The sequence below is a fragment of the Zosterops lateralis genome, assembly GCF_965231275.1.
Source record: "Zosterops lateralis genome assembly, chromosome: 17".
Lineage (NCBI taxonomy): Eukaryota > Metazoa > Chordata > Aves > Passeriformes > Zosteropidae > Zosterops > Zosterops lateralis.
In genome coordinates this window covers 4,169,102-4,185,753 of record NC_139777.1, presented here as the reverse complement: position 1 = coordinate 4,185,753, position 16,652 = coordinate 4,169,102, and the positions used below count along the sequence as shown (strand labels likewise).

At 54.4% G+C, this 16,652-nt stretch overlaps 2 protein-coding genes across 4 annotated transcripts in view; both read left to right on the top strand.

The window, feature by feature from the left end:
* The window catches only part of SSH1 (slingshot protein phosphatase 1), a gene marked incomplete at its 5' end in the record, with an annotated part of 33,790 nt that extends 29,015 nt beyond the window's left edge, over positions 1-4,775 (top strand). The window contains one exon of the mRNA XM_083874190.1: positions 98-4,775. Coding sequence (XP_083730316.1) covers positions 98-1,369 — 1,272 coding nt within the window. The 3' untranslated portion in view covers positions 1,370-4,775. The remainder of the gene's footprint in view (positions 1-97) is intronic.
* Positions 4,776-9,377: 4,602 nt separating this feature from the next.
* Positions 9,378-16,652, top strand: part of CORO1C (coronin 1C) — a gene marked incomplete at its 5' end in the record, with an annotated part of 46,543 nt that continues 39,268 nt past the window's right edge. Inside the window, one exon of one of the 3 annotated variants that reach the window (XM_083874191.1) lies at positions 9,378-9,837. In XM_083874191.1, coding sequence (XP_083730317.1) covers positions 9,378-9,837 — 460 coding nt within the window. Of the gene's footprint in view, positions 9,838-16,227; positions 16,323-16,652 lie in introns of those variants that run through there. The other 2 variants (XM_083874192.1, XM_083874193.1) reach the window with 2 other exon arrangements.

Sequence of the window (16,652 nt, the reverse complement as noted above, 5' to 3'; positions counted from 1 at the left end):
GGCTTTGTTCCAGATCTCTTTGGCTGTCCCACACCTTCTGGGCTGTGCTGGTGTCTGTTCCATGCTCGTTGATCTGTCCCTGTTTTCTCTCCTGCAGCACGACGCCGTGTTTGGGATCCTCAGTAAGGTGAAGCCTTCCTACCAGTCCTGCACTGACTGCATGTATTCCTCAGCGGGGCTGGCCCCCGACTCCTTTGGGGAGCAGTGCGAGAGGCTCGGCGCCAGCACCGCACGGCGCAGCAGCACCATCTGCACCCAGCCCCCCCTCCTGTCCCACCTGCACTCCCACCTGATGGAACACCTGCCCAGCAGGGCGCCCCCCGAGGAGCCAGGCAGAACTAAACACAACGAGGCTCCGCTCCCTCTGGCACCGGGAGCCGGGGCTGTGGAGGTTGGCACGTGCAGGGTGCTGGATCAGCACTGCGGCCTTTTGGAGAGAGGGAAAGATGCGCCAAAAACCCCCGAGAAAACTCTGCTGCCCAGGAGAAACTCCCACTGTGACAGGAACATTCTTCACGCAGAGGCGGTGAGGGAAGAGCCTCTGGCCAGAAAGGACCCCAGACCTACCAAGGACCTGAAGTACCTGTTGTTCAGCAAAGACTTGGAAAAGCCGAGCGCCAACAGTTACTTGATGCAGCACCAGGAGTCTCTGCTCCAGCTGCAGAAAGCAGGATTGGTCAGGAAGCACACCAAAGAGCTGGAGCGCCTCAAGAGCCTGCCCTCAGACACCTCAGCCCTGCTCCGGGACAGCCCCCTGGGCAGGGTGGACTCCAGCATCGTGGAGGAAAACGAGGACTTGATCTCCCACCCCAGCCTTGTGCCTCTCCTGGCACCGGCCCCGCTGGTGCCCGGCGACGCCGAGAACGACATGGAGAAGCTGGGGGTGAAGAGAGTCCTGGAGGGGATCTCCCAGAAAACCTCCACGCCGGCCGGGTGCCGCCTGGAGCACACCAGCAGCTTCACCAAGGACTTCCTGAAGACCATCTGCTACACGCCCTCCTCCTCCCGCAGCTCCAACCTGACGCGGAGCTCCAGCAGCGACAGCATCCACAGCGTGCGGGGCAAGCCCGGGCTGGTGAAGCAGCGCACGCAGGAGATCGAGACCAGGCTGCGCCTGGCCGGCCTCACCGTGTCCTCACCCCTCAAAAGGTCCAACTCCCTGGCCAAGCTGGGGTGTCTGAACCTGTCCTCCGAGGACTTGTCCAGTGACGTGGACGTGTCCACCATCACAGACTCCAAGGAGGCCGTGTCCAGCGAGTGCTCCGTGCTCTGTGAGCCCCAGCTGAGGAGCACAGATGGCACCTCCAAACCAGGAGTGAAGCCTCTGCCTGGGAACTTGAAGAACACGCTTTGGATGGGCAAAAGTTGATGCCTTGCAGAAGGAGGAGGGGGCTGGATTTTGGGGGTTTGCAGCATTTATTCGTTGCACCAGTGCTGTTTTATCATCTGACTTGCAGCAGCTCGTCTGGTGCCGCCTCCTTGTCCCCTCCTTGTGCTCCAGGAGAGGAGGAAAGAACCACAGTGGGTCACGGTGAAGGGCACAAGGGAAATAAAATGTGTTGCATGGTTTAGAGGAGGACTTGGTGTGTGACTTGCCTGTTGTCCTGCAGGATGCTCTTCCTAGTACTGTTTGCCAAGTGTAATAACGTGGATTTGTGTGTGGTTATGGATAGATATTTGTATCTCTATCTATCTATATCTAAAATGCTGAAATATTCTGTTTCAAAGACTCAAAATAATTATTCATGACTTTTTTTTTACAGAACAAACACAAGTCTCGATTTAAACAGAGCACTTGTGGAAAATCCTTAAAATGGTGACACGCACACTACCTCTGTTCTCGCTAACTTTTCATCCTGGTTTGCTGTTTGGGGCTTTTATCCAAAAGGTTTTTCCCAGAATTCTTGTTGTTGTTTGAAGGAATTCCCATAGCTGTAAAGGCCTGGAGGAGTGTGGACACAGAGGCTTCCTCAGGCCATAGCTGGGAGGTGACAGGGTGCTGAGCTGTGTCCTGGGGATGCTGTGACCCAATGTCACCCTGGCTGTGTGGCTGTCACAGGTGTTGTGTTCTTGGGGTGTTTTGCTGTCGTCGTGGTCGGTGTTGTCCCAGTGCTGACAGAGCCTGGCCAGTGGTTGGTTGCCTGTGGACCCTCGTGATGTGAAGCTGTGTTGGTGTCGTGGATGCTCTGGGGACTCTCTGTCACTGGGCTGTGGGTGACATGAGGTGGCCGAGGAGGGGCGGCTCTCCTGGAGCCCCAGTAGGTGACAGAGTGTCTTTTGTGGTCGTGCTGTTGGTTTTGTAGGACGGTCCCTGTGCCCGGGGAGCTGCTGGGGCATCCTGGGTGTTGTTTATGGTGGTGTCAGGAGCCTGGGTGGCCCCAGGGCCAGGCTGGGCCTGTCACAGACCTCACAGGGCTGTGTGAGAGCCACGTGAGTCCTGCTGGGGGGAGCAGCCGGGCAGAAATGTGGGCACGCTCTGAGGAGAGGGATGTTGGAGGAAAGATGGGCAGCCAGGGACTGTCTGTGCTCTCAGTCCAGTGTTACTCCCTCCTGCCAGGGCTGCTGCCTGGATCACAGCAGTGCACCCATTCCACGGGGAATGCACGTTTTCTGTGAGTGTTTTTGGCAACCAACCTGGTCAAGAGCTGCTCCTTGTGAGCCCTCGCTGAGTCCAGAGGGAAGAGCTTGGGAAGTGATCAGGGGATGTGCTCCAAACCTCGGTGCCCCTGATCCCATATGAGGCCTTGTGCCTTTGGGTGATGTTTTGAAGTAGATTTGGGGGGTCAGACAGGTGGATTTGCTCACCCTGGCTGTGAGTGTGAGTATTCCCATGTTTTAAAATCTCCATGGAAAGGCTTTCTTGCAATTCCCCTCTTTGAGGCGGGGCAGAGCCAGGCTGCAGCAGGTGCTGTGAACTGTGTTGATTGAAAATCCAGTGTCAGGAAGGGAGCTGTGCGTTTTCCTGCCCTAAATGCCTGGAGTTCCTTTTTTCCCCTTAAGCATAAAATCCTGCATGTTTCATTTGTGTGAAGAATTGTAGGGACAAGCAATCAGTGAATAATTGTCCCTCCCAAACGAGTCTGAATTTGATTTGCACTTGTTCCACCCAGGAGAGCTCTGGGAGGGAAGAGCCGTGGTTGGTGCTCAGGGCAGGATGAAACTCCACAGCTGGATCCATTCCCTGTGTTTGGATCATCTTTATCCTCCTTTGCACCCAGATTCGGGTTTGGGAAGGGGCGAACAGGAGGCCCCGGGGCTGTTGGGCGCCGCAGGGTCGGAGCAGCCCCTGGGGAACCTCTGTGTCCCCTGCCCGGGACAATTCTACTGTCACCCTCTGCTCGGGCCACCCGCAGGTTACTGTTCTCTGTGTCTGCCTGACTCTTCCTTCCCATCACTGCCTGCCTGAGGGAAGAGGTGCTGGGGACGGTTTTGAATTCATTTCAAAAATTCCATGAACTGATACAAGCGAACACCTGCTTTCCTTGCTGTTTTCTCGAGTGCCTGCCGAGTTCTGCCGCGTCCAGCCCGCCGCGTTCCGGGGCTCAGCTCGGCACCCTCCGCCTTCCCCTGGCTGTGGCTGGATCAGCCCCAGGCTTGGCTCGGGGCTCGGGGCTCCCTCCCTGTGCTCGGGGTGCGGACACGGCTTGGTGGGAGCTCCCCTGTGCCATTCCCGGGGGGTTGTAGCCAAACCTCCCCCGTCCCGTCGGGTTTGTTGCATGACAAGGTTGATGTGCTCGTCCTCCCCACGTGTCGTACGTGTCCTTACGATGGAGTGCCTTACTCATAGTTTACAAACACTGTGTATCTGCTGAGCTGTTGGACTCTGCTGTTTGCTGTTTCTCTGGGGAGTTTTTGGTGCTTTTTGGTGTTTCCGGTGGCAGTGAGGCCGTCCCTCCTCCTGTCCTGCCCCTCCTGTCCCCGCCGAGCCTGGCGCTGCTCACCTGCTGCCGCTTCCCTCTGCTCTGGGCATGGCAGAACCCAAGGGCTCCGTGCCCGCCGCGGCTGCTCCCGGTTTTATCCCATTTATCCCATTTATCCCGTTTATCTATGCATCGCTGCCGGAACGCGGGCGGGGTGTGCAGGGACACATCCCATCACCGACCACACTTTGCTCGGCAGACCCAAACCCTGTCCCGTCCTGCCAGAAATCCTGAAAATGCACAAACCGGCACCTTATTCCCGGGCCGGGTGGTGGGGACAGTCCCGGTCAGTCCCTGAGGAGGGAGGTGAGTGACGTGTAGCTGTTCCTGTGCATTGCTGTACTCCATAACAACCTTCATTCCTTTATTCCATGATATTTCTTATCCCAGTTTTATATGGAAGTCTGCAGGATTTTTGTACTGTATGTCCGCGGGAGGGATGATGCATCATGCACTTTTTTTTTTTTTTTTTTACTTTTGTTTGTAAAAATGTCCTGGATATTTTATGTGCTTCTTGTGAGGAAATAAAATAAACTTTTTTTTTTTTTTTCTTTTCAAATGAGTTTTGTGGTTTTGTTTGGAGGTGGGGAAGGAACAGGCACTGAAGGGGGGGGGAAGAAAAGGAGGGAGTGGGACATACCCCAGGAGCCACTGCCTGCCCTGTGTTATCATTCCCCATCTGTCCTGGCTCTGCTTCCCTCACTTTTGGATCCTGGCTGTTTCCTGATGCTCCTGAAGGCTGGATCCAGAGGAACAGGATCAAAACCAGTCATTTTCCACCTGGTTTCTTCAGAGACCCCAGAGTGGGTTCAGGAGAAGCCACTCACCTTCCAGAAAGGATGCCAGCAGTGGAGCAGTGGCACATGGAAAAGTGACAGCTGCACCTTTCCAAGCCTGGAAAATCCCACCTGGGAGAGGAGGGCCTTGATGCTGCCACAGCTACGTGGGCTGTGGGATTCCCACAGGGCTCTGCTGATCTCCTCAGCAAAGCCACATCCCGGGTGTGGAAGGCCAGGAGTTCCCACAGGGAGAATGGACAGCAGGTCCCTGGCTGGGGAAATCACCTGCCAGTGATCGAGGGCACTGCCCTGGGCTGCCGGGGGTGAGGTTGGAGCATTTGGGTCTCCTTCACCTGAGGATATCCCAGGGGAGGGGCGGATCTCCAGGTGTGGGAGCAGCCTGGGCAGGTGCTGCTGCAGGAGCTGAGACACTGGAAGTGGATCTATCCTTGCCCTGATCCAGGAGCCCAGCACGGAGCACTTGGCAGAGGGACAGGGCCTCCCTGGAGTTTCCCAGATGTGCTGACACGATGGCACAGGAGGGACAACAGCAGGACAGGGGGTGTATGGGGCTTGTACCCCCAGGGTTAACTCTCTTCAGAGCTGGGAAGCTTGTGCTGAGTTTGGAGCCCCAGAGCTCTGGAGTGGGAAGAGCAGCCCTGTCCCACAGCCTGTCCTACAGCCAACACCATTTTGGGGTCAGTGTTTGCTGTTGGCTCATTTAACTCACACATCTCTTGACTGGGTTGATGGAGACCCAGCTCCCTGCTCAGTTCAGCTTCCTGAAGATGGAGCCTCCCCACAGAGCCATTCCCAGCTCCAGAGGTGGCTGTGAGTTGGATATGGGGAACCACAAGACGGGACTGTGGAATGGCTGGAGCATGCCCAGGCTGCTGATGAGTCCCTGACTGGTTTTTTTGTTCTTGTTAGGATTGGAAATTGGTCCTTTTCGGAGCGGTTCCTCACGGCCGAATGTTACATCCTGTTGTGATGTTGCCATGGCAAAACCAGGCAACATCTGGAGCAACACAAATTCTCTCCGGCGACTGGGAAGGGTTTATTTATAGCCTCGTTGACCAAAGGAGATTCCTGAGCCCGGATCTGCCGTGGGCAGGGGCAGCCTGGCACTGGGTGCCCTCCTGGCTGGGAACTGGGGCAGTGGGAAGGTGCAGGGTCCAGCTGTGCCCCTCATCCCTCCCCCAGGGAGGAGCTGCAGGTGCTCCAAAGCTGATCTCTAGGACTCTCTGATAGGAGGATGGTTCCCTGACAGCATTTCCCAGTTCCATGGGGTTGGGGTGGTGGGCAGGTACTTTAATGGTGGTTTTGCATGACAAGATGAGGTTTGGCAGGAGGGTGAGGCTGATTGTAGCACACAGAGAATCCACAGGAAGCACCCCTGGGGACTGTGGCTGCATTGCCACACTGGCAGAGGAGGAGCTGTTGACTGGCAGTGGTTCTCTAGCTGCCTGCAGCCCCAAGATGATGCCTCTCCTGCTGGGCTGTGCCTGAACAGCCACTTTGGCCTCTGCAAAGGTGGAAATGTAAATATTTTTCTCAGCAGAAGCTGTGAATTGGCGCTGCCAAGGCCAGAGGAGGCAGTTCCTGCAGCGGGCACAGGCCGAGCTGTGCTGCCGGTCAGGTTTGCTCCGGCTTCGGTGCGTATTCCCTAAAAGTCTCTTCCTCCCTGTGTTTGAAGGACGGGGAGCAGCAATGCTGCAGCAGCTGCCATTTCCTTTTATGCAGAGGGTTCAGGAGCAGAACCACATTGGTGCTGTGTCAGAGTTCTGAGCAGTTCCCTGGAACATGGGACGCAGCACCCAGAGCAAGTCCCAGGACACAGCTAAACCCCTTCCACACCAACCCTGGGCTCTCCACACAGGACAAGCCCAAACCACAATGATATCCCCAAATCATGAGGGTTTGTGAGAAGCCCAGAAGGAGTCTGGGTTTGCCATGAGGGCTCGAGGGGAACACGTGGAATTATTGATCAGGTCACAGTGCCAATGTTGAGTGAGTTCATCCCATGGGAGAGGTGACTTGGCTGTGAAATTCCTCACTCCTGCACCTGCCACACATCTTGCTCAGCATTTCTCTACCTGTCAGGACTGCTGCTGCCAGGTTCTCCTGCTGCTGGTGTTGGCAGGAGCAGCAGGAGCCCGGCCACCAGCCCTGATCCCACTGGGAATTGGTTATGTTTGCTCTGGGCAGCCTCGGCAGGGATTTAAGACTTCCAGTGGAAACAAATGGGGTTTTGTCTGTGCAGAGCAGCTCTGCAATGGGCACTGATAAAGAACTGTCCCAGAGAGGGTCCTGGCTGGCTCCAGGCTGATAAGGGCTGGGATAACCCTCATCCCTCACTCCTTCCCCTCGGCAGTGGCAGGGATTCACTCCTGACACAGGACACAGCATGAGATGGTGGTGGCATCATGACCATGCTCCAGGTGTCACACATGCAGCTGCTGTGTGTCTGTGGTGCTCAGAGGCTGCCTGGGTCCTTGAGGTCTCTGGATGAGGCCCTGCAGGATTTTCCTACCTCATGGGATATCGGGGGATGCCTTTGGGTTGGGGTCAGGTCCTGTTTGCAACTCTTTGGTGACACTGGGGTAACTCAGCCCCGACACCTCAGAGATGCCTGTGCAGGCACCTCTTTCGGGATGATCTAGGTGTTTTCCTGCATCCTGCCTCGGGATGCTTCCCGGCCTGGGGAACCATAAAAGGCAAAGCACAGGGGCAGAGGCTGGGCTGGAGCTGCGGCTCGCTGCAATGCCAGGCATCCCAGCTGTGTACAAACGGATTAGAGCCCTCCAGCTCTCCGGCTCCACCGCCTTCCGGAGGGTTATCCAAAGGGAGGAACCTTCTGCTTGGGGGGTTATTTAGAGAAATGCCCAGAGGGTTAATAGGGATTTTTGATAAGTTCTGTTTCAGAGTCTCTGCAGGGAAAGTCGTGTCTGAGGCTGCTGTCGGGCTCCCGTGTTTATCTTGGGCAGCCGCTCTCTGTCACAGCAATTCCCTTTGCTATAATGTATCCCTGCAGATCATTCCATCTGCTCCGGCTCTGCCCTGTGTGCTCTGTGCAGGCAGCATCTCTCCTCCAAACTCTGGGACACAGCCCAAGGCTGAGTGCTGCTTCCAAGGAAGAAGCACTGGGGGAGCCGCTCCGGGCTCGGGGCAGGGAGGAGGGAGCACCACAGGGGCACGGATGCGAGTTTCCATCTCTCCGTGGAACCCACTTGGAGCTGGCAGAGGTGATCCTGCCCAGACAGCCTGGCAGCAAATCCCTCTGGGAGCAGTGAAATCGGAGGGAAGCCAGGATTGCTGCACAGAACCGTGGGGAGCTGTTGCTGGAGCAGGTTGGGGAAAGAGGAGAATCCCTGGAGAAGGATGCAGATGCAAGGAAGCAAGTCCTGACTGTGAAGTGCCACGGACCAGCAAATTAGGGTTTTTTTGCAGTTATCCAGGTGGGATGTGTTTGGGTAGGGACCAGCGTGGCATCAGCTGTGCTGGGTGTGGTGTCAGGAGTGGCAGAGCAGGGGCTCCGTCGTGCCAATGGGATGTTCCTCTCGGCTGGCCATGAGGCCAAGGAACGCCGGTTCACATGACCCAGGCTCTGATGCTTCCAAGTGCCGCCGTCTCCCGGAGCGGAGCGAGGAGGAGGCGGTGCTGAAAGCCTCCCGAGACCCAAGGTGGGAAAAATCTTGGCTGGCCAGTCCCAAAGCATTTGGAAGCAGGAATTACGGTGACAGAGCTCCCGGCCATGGAAGCCTCCACCTGGCAGTACCGAGGATATTTACGGGATGACACAAGTAAGGCGAGGGGGAGAGACTGCCCAGCTTCCAGGGGAGACTCCCCAGGGACATGTGAGGATTATCCACTGCTGCAGCTCAGCCAGGAGGGCCTGGGACACAGCCGGGAGCGGGGGGACCTCCCCGACCTCCGGAGCGACACCGCAGGCCCCGCCAAGAGGTCAGAGATGAGCAGCAGCGGGCAGAGAGGGCAGCGGGGGCCGCCAGGGGAGCTGTACCTGGAAGAGCATCCCGTGTCCAAGGGGTGCAGGAAAGGGTGGGAGGGAGAAGCCCCCCCGAAGGTGTACGAGCTGGAGGTGGTGCCCAGGCGGGTGGGCACGGGCAGGACGGTGAGGCCGGTGGTCTACAGGCTGGAGGAGAGCGAGTACCGCCGCCTCATCCAGGAGGCAGAAACGGAACCTGAGGAGGAATGGGAAGAGACAGAGGACACGCTACCCTTGATCCAGGAGGGCTACACGGGGGATGGGAAGGTGGCAAGCCCGAGCCTCAGCAGGCTCAACTCCTTGGAAAGAGTGCTGAGGAGGCAGATGAGCCGCTCGGACTCGGAAAGCAGCGTGGAGAGCAGGCAAGTGACCAAACTGAGCCCCAGGAGCCCCTCGGAGGGGAACAAGCCGACCGTGCCCGTCAGGTCCGACAGCTTCGAGCGCAACGCCATCCTCATGGATTACATCCTGCAAAGCAAGCCAGAGGCAGGCACACCTGTCTCCTACATCCCCAGGGACAGCAGCAAGGCGGCCGAGAGCCTGAGGCAGGCGCGGAGCTTCACCCCCCAGCCCGATGGAACACTTGACCTGTGCCAGAACGGCCAGGCCAGCGAGGAGGGTCCGGCCAGGAAGCCCGAGCCAGACCAGCAGGTAGTGAAGAGCCTCGAGAGAATGGTCCCTGCGGTCACAAATTATCCCTCGGTGCCCAGAGACACCGGGAAGCTTTCGAGACAGAGCAGCAGCCAGCTGGCGGGGAGCAGGGAGCAGCTCGGGGGTGAAGCTGATGAACTCGATTCCTACATCCCGAAAAAAAAGCCCCCGGCCCCCCCTGTCAGGACCCACAGCAAGGAGTGTCTGGCTCTGAGTATGAGCAAGGCTGTGGCGCTGACGGAGGCGCTGCTGGAGCCTCTCGGCGATGAGGCCAGGGCTGGCAGGGAGCAGTGGGCAGCGGCGGGCACGGAGCTGCTCCCTGGAGGCAGGACTGCGGGAGGAGGGGGCTCGGAGGAGCCGGAGCGGAAGGGGAGGCAGAGTCAGGAGGATGAGAATGTGCTTAAAGTTGCCGATGCCAAGAAAACCTTCGAAAAGCCCAAGGCGTCGGAGGGGACAGCAGCAGCACCAGCGCCCAAAAAAGGTGAGGAGTGAGGGGTCCAGGCTCTGCCGTGGGGCTGGGGGGTCCTGGAGGTCGCTGTTCCAGGGCAGGTGGGAACGCGGCTGTGGATGGGAAATAGGCGGGGGACAGACGGGATGTGCTCAGGGAACACGGAGTCTCCTAAGGAGGCAGAATGGGAATCAGGTGTTGGTTCAAAGCCCTTGGTGCAGTGAAACTGTTTTGGAGAGAAATTTGTTTTGTCAGACTCCTGTGTAGGAATAAGTACAATTTACTGCTTCTCACAGCAGCTACAGCAGTGTCCATAGGATGTGTCCTCCCACTGCCATGTGGGATTATTTGCCTCTGTCTCTCCAGGCACTGGGTGAGCCAACGTGATTTTATTTTAGCTATTAAAAAGCAGCATTATTTTCTCTAAGTTCTTTTTCTCCTGCACTGTGACTTCACTGAATAAGCCTTTCAGGAGAATGACAACAACTTGGAAACCCTTTCACTGAAAGAAATATGGAGAAGTGAACTCTGTTGAAATTTTTCCTGGTAAAGCAGCAGTTCTGCAGAAATAGGACAGATAGAAATGAGTGTTTGTGAGAGAGTTTGGATCCCGCAAGGAGCCACCCGACCCACGCTGCTTAACTCCCATCTTCTGTTCAGTGACAATCTGCAATTGTGCATTTCCTTATAAGGGAAAATAAGTGTTTTAAGGCACAGGAAATCTGTGGTGGCTTCGAACTGAGTTTGCTTAAAAAGTAGGTGCGATCAGTTACTGTCGCGACAGAGTCGGAGCGTGAACGTGCCACAGTTTGTGCGTGTCAGGGAATGACAAAATCCCTGCAGGGATGACAAACAGCTCCTGTGCTCTCGGGAAGCAGCTGAGGACACATTGCACGATGTAAAGAAATAGAGTTGGGAGATATTTGTCACTGCAAGCGCTGCCAGGCTCAGAGCACAGAGCAGGGTGGTGGTATCTGAGTGTGGATGTCCACAGTCCTCCAGGGGAGGTTGTCTGGTGTCTGGTGCAGCTGAGCTGGAGCCTTCCCCTCACACCGGGCACTGGGATGTTTGCTCAGCCCATCCTTCCCGGGATGGAAGGAACAGGTGGATGGAATAGGTCTTGCAGAAGAAGGGATACAAGGAATCAGCTCCCTCCCCAAGGCAATAGCAGCTGCAGCCCAACCCCACCTGACACATTTTTACCTCCTTGTTCCCCAGAAGAAACAGGGAGAGAGGGTTGAGACAATATTTCTGTGTGCTGAACTGTGGAAATGTTGCAATAAAAAAATCACTGACTCGCGGAATGGTTGGGGTTGGGAGGGACCTCAAAGCCCATCTTGTTCCACCCCCTGCAGGGGCAGGGACACCTTTCACTGGAGCAGGAAGAAGAGCAGGAAACAGCTTCCAATTCTGCTTTATCCATGACAGTCTGTTGGGGTTTTAAAAGCTGGGTTAAACATTGATCTCCCCAAATCTCAAACAACGGGCACCTCACCTGGATTTACCCTTATGTGTTTCCTTTCTTATATCTCTGATTTTTCCAGCACCTTTGGTCCATCCTGATCCTAGACAGCAGGGAGAGAAACAGAAGGAGATGGCAAAAGAATTCCAAAGTGCTTGAATAGTGAGGCTCTGTGATCAGTGCCCAGGAACCCCAGCACCCAGCCCTGGCTCCTTCCCTGCCTGCCTGATTTTTTCCTGCTGTTCAGGATGCTAGGAATTGTCAATCCCAGGACATTAATGTTGTAAATAAAATACACCCTGCTTTTTTTTTTTTTTTTTTTTTTTTTTTTTTTCAGTTCTGCTTTCTTGTCTCTCTCCTCCTCGTTAATCATTCGGAGACAGCAACAAAGGAAATCCCATCTGTTGCAAGCAATTGCTTTGGGTTTATTTGGTGGCCCAACATTTTAATTAGGTATTGGGACCTACCCCCCCTTCGCTGCAGAAATAGAAGAGAAGTGAAAATACATTTCACAATCCTGTCTAATGATGGAGAAAAATACATGAGGAAATAGATTAACTTGAAATTAGAGGTTCCTTTTTTGCTGTAAAAGCTCATTTTTTTGATGCCTTTCTTCCAGCTGAGTTGGGAGGGATGTGTCTGACACTGATATTGCTGCACAAAAGGTGTGAGAGTGGGGAGACACAGTAATAGATGTGCTGGATGAAATCTATTGTAAATCATTAATAACAATAGCATCAATTATTAATGAACATCCTGGCCTAATGCTCACTCATTCCTTATCCATCTCCAGCATCCTTCAGCCCTTCCAAGCAGCCCAGGAGCGATGTGAGCACAGGCCCTCACTCACCACAGTGGATTTTATTGCCCTTTGGGGAGGGGGGCTGTGAATGACCCCAGTTCTGGGGCCTAGAAGTCACACAGAGCTGGAAATAAAGCTCAGGGCTGCTGGCTCCCAACCCTGTCCTTTAATCCACGTTTTCCTCTTTCTCTCTTTCTTTGTCACCACACTCAGACTCTTCTCCCTTCCCGGCTGTTGTTCGATGGAACGTTTTTGCTCTCCTTATCTTCATTCCCTAATTCTATAGCTCCCCTTTCTGGTCAAGGATTGAATAAGGCCAGTCCAAAGGGATTTTGCTCTCCCTGTCTCTCCAGACAAACCCTTTGGGGAACACTTCCCTGGGCAGAGCACATCCTCCCAGCCAGAGACAGAATCGATTTCCCATTACCCAGAGCCCTTACGTGGTGGCTCTGAGAACAATTTCATCTTGGCAGCTGCTCAACAGTTGATGATCAAGGAAACGTCTCTTAAAAACCAGGATTGGGAGTCGTTTCATAAAGCTGCCCCTGGCACTCGCTCCGTGCCCACAGACATTGGAGGAATCAAGGCAGAAAAAGTAAATTAATGCTGAGAGTAAATCTAATTCCACACAGAGAAAGTGGAGTGGGAAGAGTTTGTCACTGCAATCAGTTCAGATTTCAGAGAAGCCCAGAATGGTTTGGGTTGGAAGGGACTTTATAGACCATCTTATTCCAAGCCCCTGTTATGGGCAAGATGCATTTTCCTGTACTAAAAATCCCTAAATTCCAATCATGTTAAGTGAAAGGTAAGATCACATTCCTGATTTCAGCAGGAGCAGCTCTTCCCAATGCTGCTGGGCCTGGCCTTGATGGGATCCCTAAATTATGGAAGCTACAGAAGGAGAAATATAAAAATATTCAAATTTCATGTGGGAGAACCTAGTACTTCCTGGTAAATTAATATTATGATAAAGTAAATATATTATTATTATTAATAATAATAATAAATAATGATACTTCAGAAAATAAATAGATAAATAGGGACATGAAAGTCCTTGAAAAGCTGTATAACTTGGATACCTGCAAATCCAGGGTTCAAGACTGTCCTGTCTGGCATATTTTGCTTGATTTAGAAGTTAAGCTGCAAAATAACAGGACTTTAAATTGCTGATGTCTCTAAACCCTCCCTGAGCCATTTCCCTCCATTCAGAATTATTTAGCAATGAGGATTTCAGCAAAACTAAAACTTTTGAGACAAATTCATCCCTCCAGTGACCTTACTGGCTCCTAAAATGGGGTTTGTCACCCCTTTGGGATGGCTCAGAGACACCAAACTGAAGAAATTAATCAAAATTCCTCCTAAAAATGGTTCCTCAGGCATTTCTTTACCTCCTCTTGACTATAAACATGGCCTTGGTGGGGAAGGCTGTGGGACACACCTGACGTGGTCCTTGTGAAGCACATCAGGCTCATCCCAGGAGCAAAGCAGGGGGATTTTGTTGCAGGGATGGGATTGATGTATATTTGCAGGAGGCTAAATTTAGCAGCTGACATAAGTTTCAGAGGTGGAGTCTGTAGCCACGGTGCTGTTTCCGTATAAAGGCTGTCAGATAGTTTGCAGCAATCCTGCAGTGATGTAGCTGAGGGGGAAATATGTGGGATGCCTAAAAGTAGATTTTTTATATATATTTTTAATAAATCCTTAATTTCTGCAAAATGTGTTAACCAGGTGCTGGTAAAATAGGGCAAATTTTGGCGTGTTGCTCCTTGTAGCTGTAAGGATTTAGTGTTTTTCCTTTAGAAAAATTAGGATTTGTGGCATATTTTGACAAGCTGTTTGGCTTGCAGCACTGTGGATAACATTTAAATTGTTTGTTAGGGTGGTTTTACTCATCTGAAGTGATGAAAATTAGTGGTTACAGCAGAACCAAAGAGTACATGTAAAACCTGAGCTGTTTCTTCTGTTTGTTGGTGAATTCAGCCTAAAATTCCTGTAATTTCTTCATCACCTTGTGATCTAAACAGCTCGTTAATCCCAGACAGGATCTGGGTGTTCTTTGGAGTGTTTCCATCCAGCTGTTTTAGGAAGCTCTGGTAAAAATTCCACAGGTATTATTTCCACCTGAGTTCCATCCTTAGCGACTCTTCCAGCTCTGTGTTGAGCAAGGAATTTCCACTCTTCCCGAGGCAGCACTTGAGAGGATTAGGCTTCAATCAGATTTCCCAGGATGAATTTCACTTTGTGTCCTCTGTCTTTCACTTTCTTTTCTGTTGGAGGCCAAAAATCTTCCTTGGTTCCCCTTCTGAGCTGTTGGGCAGTGCTGGGTGTTCCTGCCTTTGTTCTTGTTTTCCAGTCCAGGCTAAAGCATCGCTTGGTACATGATTAAAATATCAATTTTATAAAATTTAACACCCTCCCCTCAACCAGGTATGAGACTTCTAATAAATTATCCATGGGCAGGCAGGACTCTCAGCTCTATCACTGACTCATTTTGTGACCTTCAACACGTCACATATGTACGTGGAAAATGTGAATCACAACCTAAACTCCCTAAACTCTGGGCTACCTGCAGCTCTTCTCCAAGGCTGCTTTTGTTTTCTTCTCTTTTGGCTTTAATGGGGTTGTTTGAAGGAGCAGAGTGGTGTAATTGTGCTAGGCTGGCTTTCAGAAAGAAGGTATTGATTAATTTCAGGGTAATTGTTGTCATGGGGCAGCCTTGCCACTCCAATCTCTGTGTGTCTCATTATTTTTATCAAGGTGTTGCTCAGCAGGTAGGAGAGGCTTTCCTGCTTGCTGGATCAGCAGGTTATATTTAGTGTCAAAGGTTAATAAATGCAGGATAACGTTTGTTTAATCTGTAGCTTCTGATGTTTCCATCAGCCCTGACAGCCAGACCAGGACAAATGTATCTCCCTGAGGTTTTCCCTGTGTTTTAACAGCACCTATCACTCACAGGGGTAATTCATGGTCCTGTCACAGCTCCGTGAGGGAAGAGGAGAGCTCTCAGCTCAGCTCGTCACGACACATATTCCTCCAAATTCTGAAAGATTAGAAGAGGAATTAACAGGGTGATGCTCCCCTGAAACATCACCTCCCCCCTTTAAACATTAAACCACATGCAAATGAACGTGCAAACCCGGCCCAAACGGAGGAGGAAGCTGGAGGAGTCTTGGTTTTGGCCATGTATGGTAACACTGAGGGCCGTGGGGGTTGTTCACCCGCCCCTCGTGTCCCTGAGGCCGCGGTGGCCCCGAGTGTGGCCGTGTCACCTGTGTGCGGCCCGGTGTGTGTGCAAAGGGCTCGCCTGGCCTGTCACAACAGCACAGACACAAACAAACCTTACACCTCAAAGTGCAGCATCCCCAAAATTCTCTTTACCGCCATGGGGAGAACCTCTGGCTTCAAAGCTCGGCCTTGGGTGTCTTGTTGAAGTGTGGTTCTTAGCGGGGATTGAGCTCTGCAGTCTTTAGCAGGGGCTTTTGTCACCGTCCTTTTTTCACCACAGCCACTGTGATTTGGTGTGACAGCGTGAGGTGACGCGGTTGTTTTCTTGTGGAGCTACTGGTTCTCCTCAGTGTTACCTCTGAGGACAGCGGGCTCATCTCACCCCTCAGGGGATGAGACACGGCCGAGCTCTCAGAGAGGACACGACGAGTCCCTCAGGGAGGACACGATCGATCCCACAGGGATGACAGGACCGGTCCCTCAGGGAGGACACAATCGGTCCCTCAGGGAAGAGACGATCTGTGCCTCAGGGATGACATGATCGATCCCCTCAGGGCAGACACGACCGATCCCTCAGGCAGGAGATGACTGATCTGATCCCCAGGGATGACATGACGGGTCCCTCAGAGCGAACAGGACTGGTGCACAGGGAAACCATGGCCGGTCCCTCAGGGAGGACACGACCGACCCCTCAGGTCCCTCACGACCCCCCACCCACCGCTGAGGGGCGGCGGGGCGGGGCCCGAGAGCGCGCGACCGCGCGTGGTGGCGAGAACCCCGCGGCTATTGGCTGGACGAGCTGTCAATCACATCTTCGCCCCGCCTAATCGCGGGAGGCGGGAGAAGGCGTGACCTCCCGGGGGCGTGGTCTCGGCGGGGGCGGGCCCCGCGGCCGCGCAGCCCCGCCCCGCCCCGCGGCACTCAGTCGGGCGGCGGCGGCGGGCGGAGGAGGAGGCGGAGGCGGCGGCTCCGCCGGGCTGAGGAGCGGACGCGGGAGGCGGCTCGGGATCGCGGTGCGGCTCGGGGGCGGTGAGGGCGAGCGGGGAGAATTGAGGAGCACCGGGGAGCGAGGCTGCGGCTGGGCGGGCGGTGCGGTGCCCGCGGGCGGGCGGGCAGGGCGGGGGTCCGGCCGGGCGGGCCCTTCCCGCGCGGGGCCGCCGAGCTCTCCGTGAGGCGGCGGCCGCTGTCAGCGCGGGGCCCGCGGCGGCGGCAGCGCCCTCCCCGCACCGCCTCGGCCCCGGCCGCTCCCCGCTCCCTCCTTATTAGGCAGCGGCGCGGGGTCGCCGCCGCATCCGCATCCGGCCGGGGCCGCCGGGCAGGGCAAGCCCGGGGCGGGGCGGCGGCGCCGGGCGCTCCCAC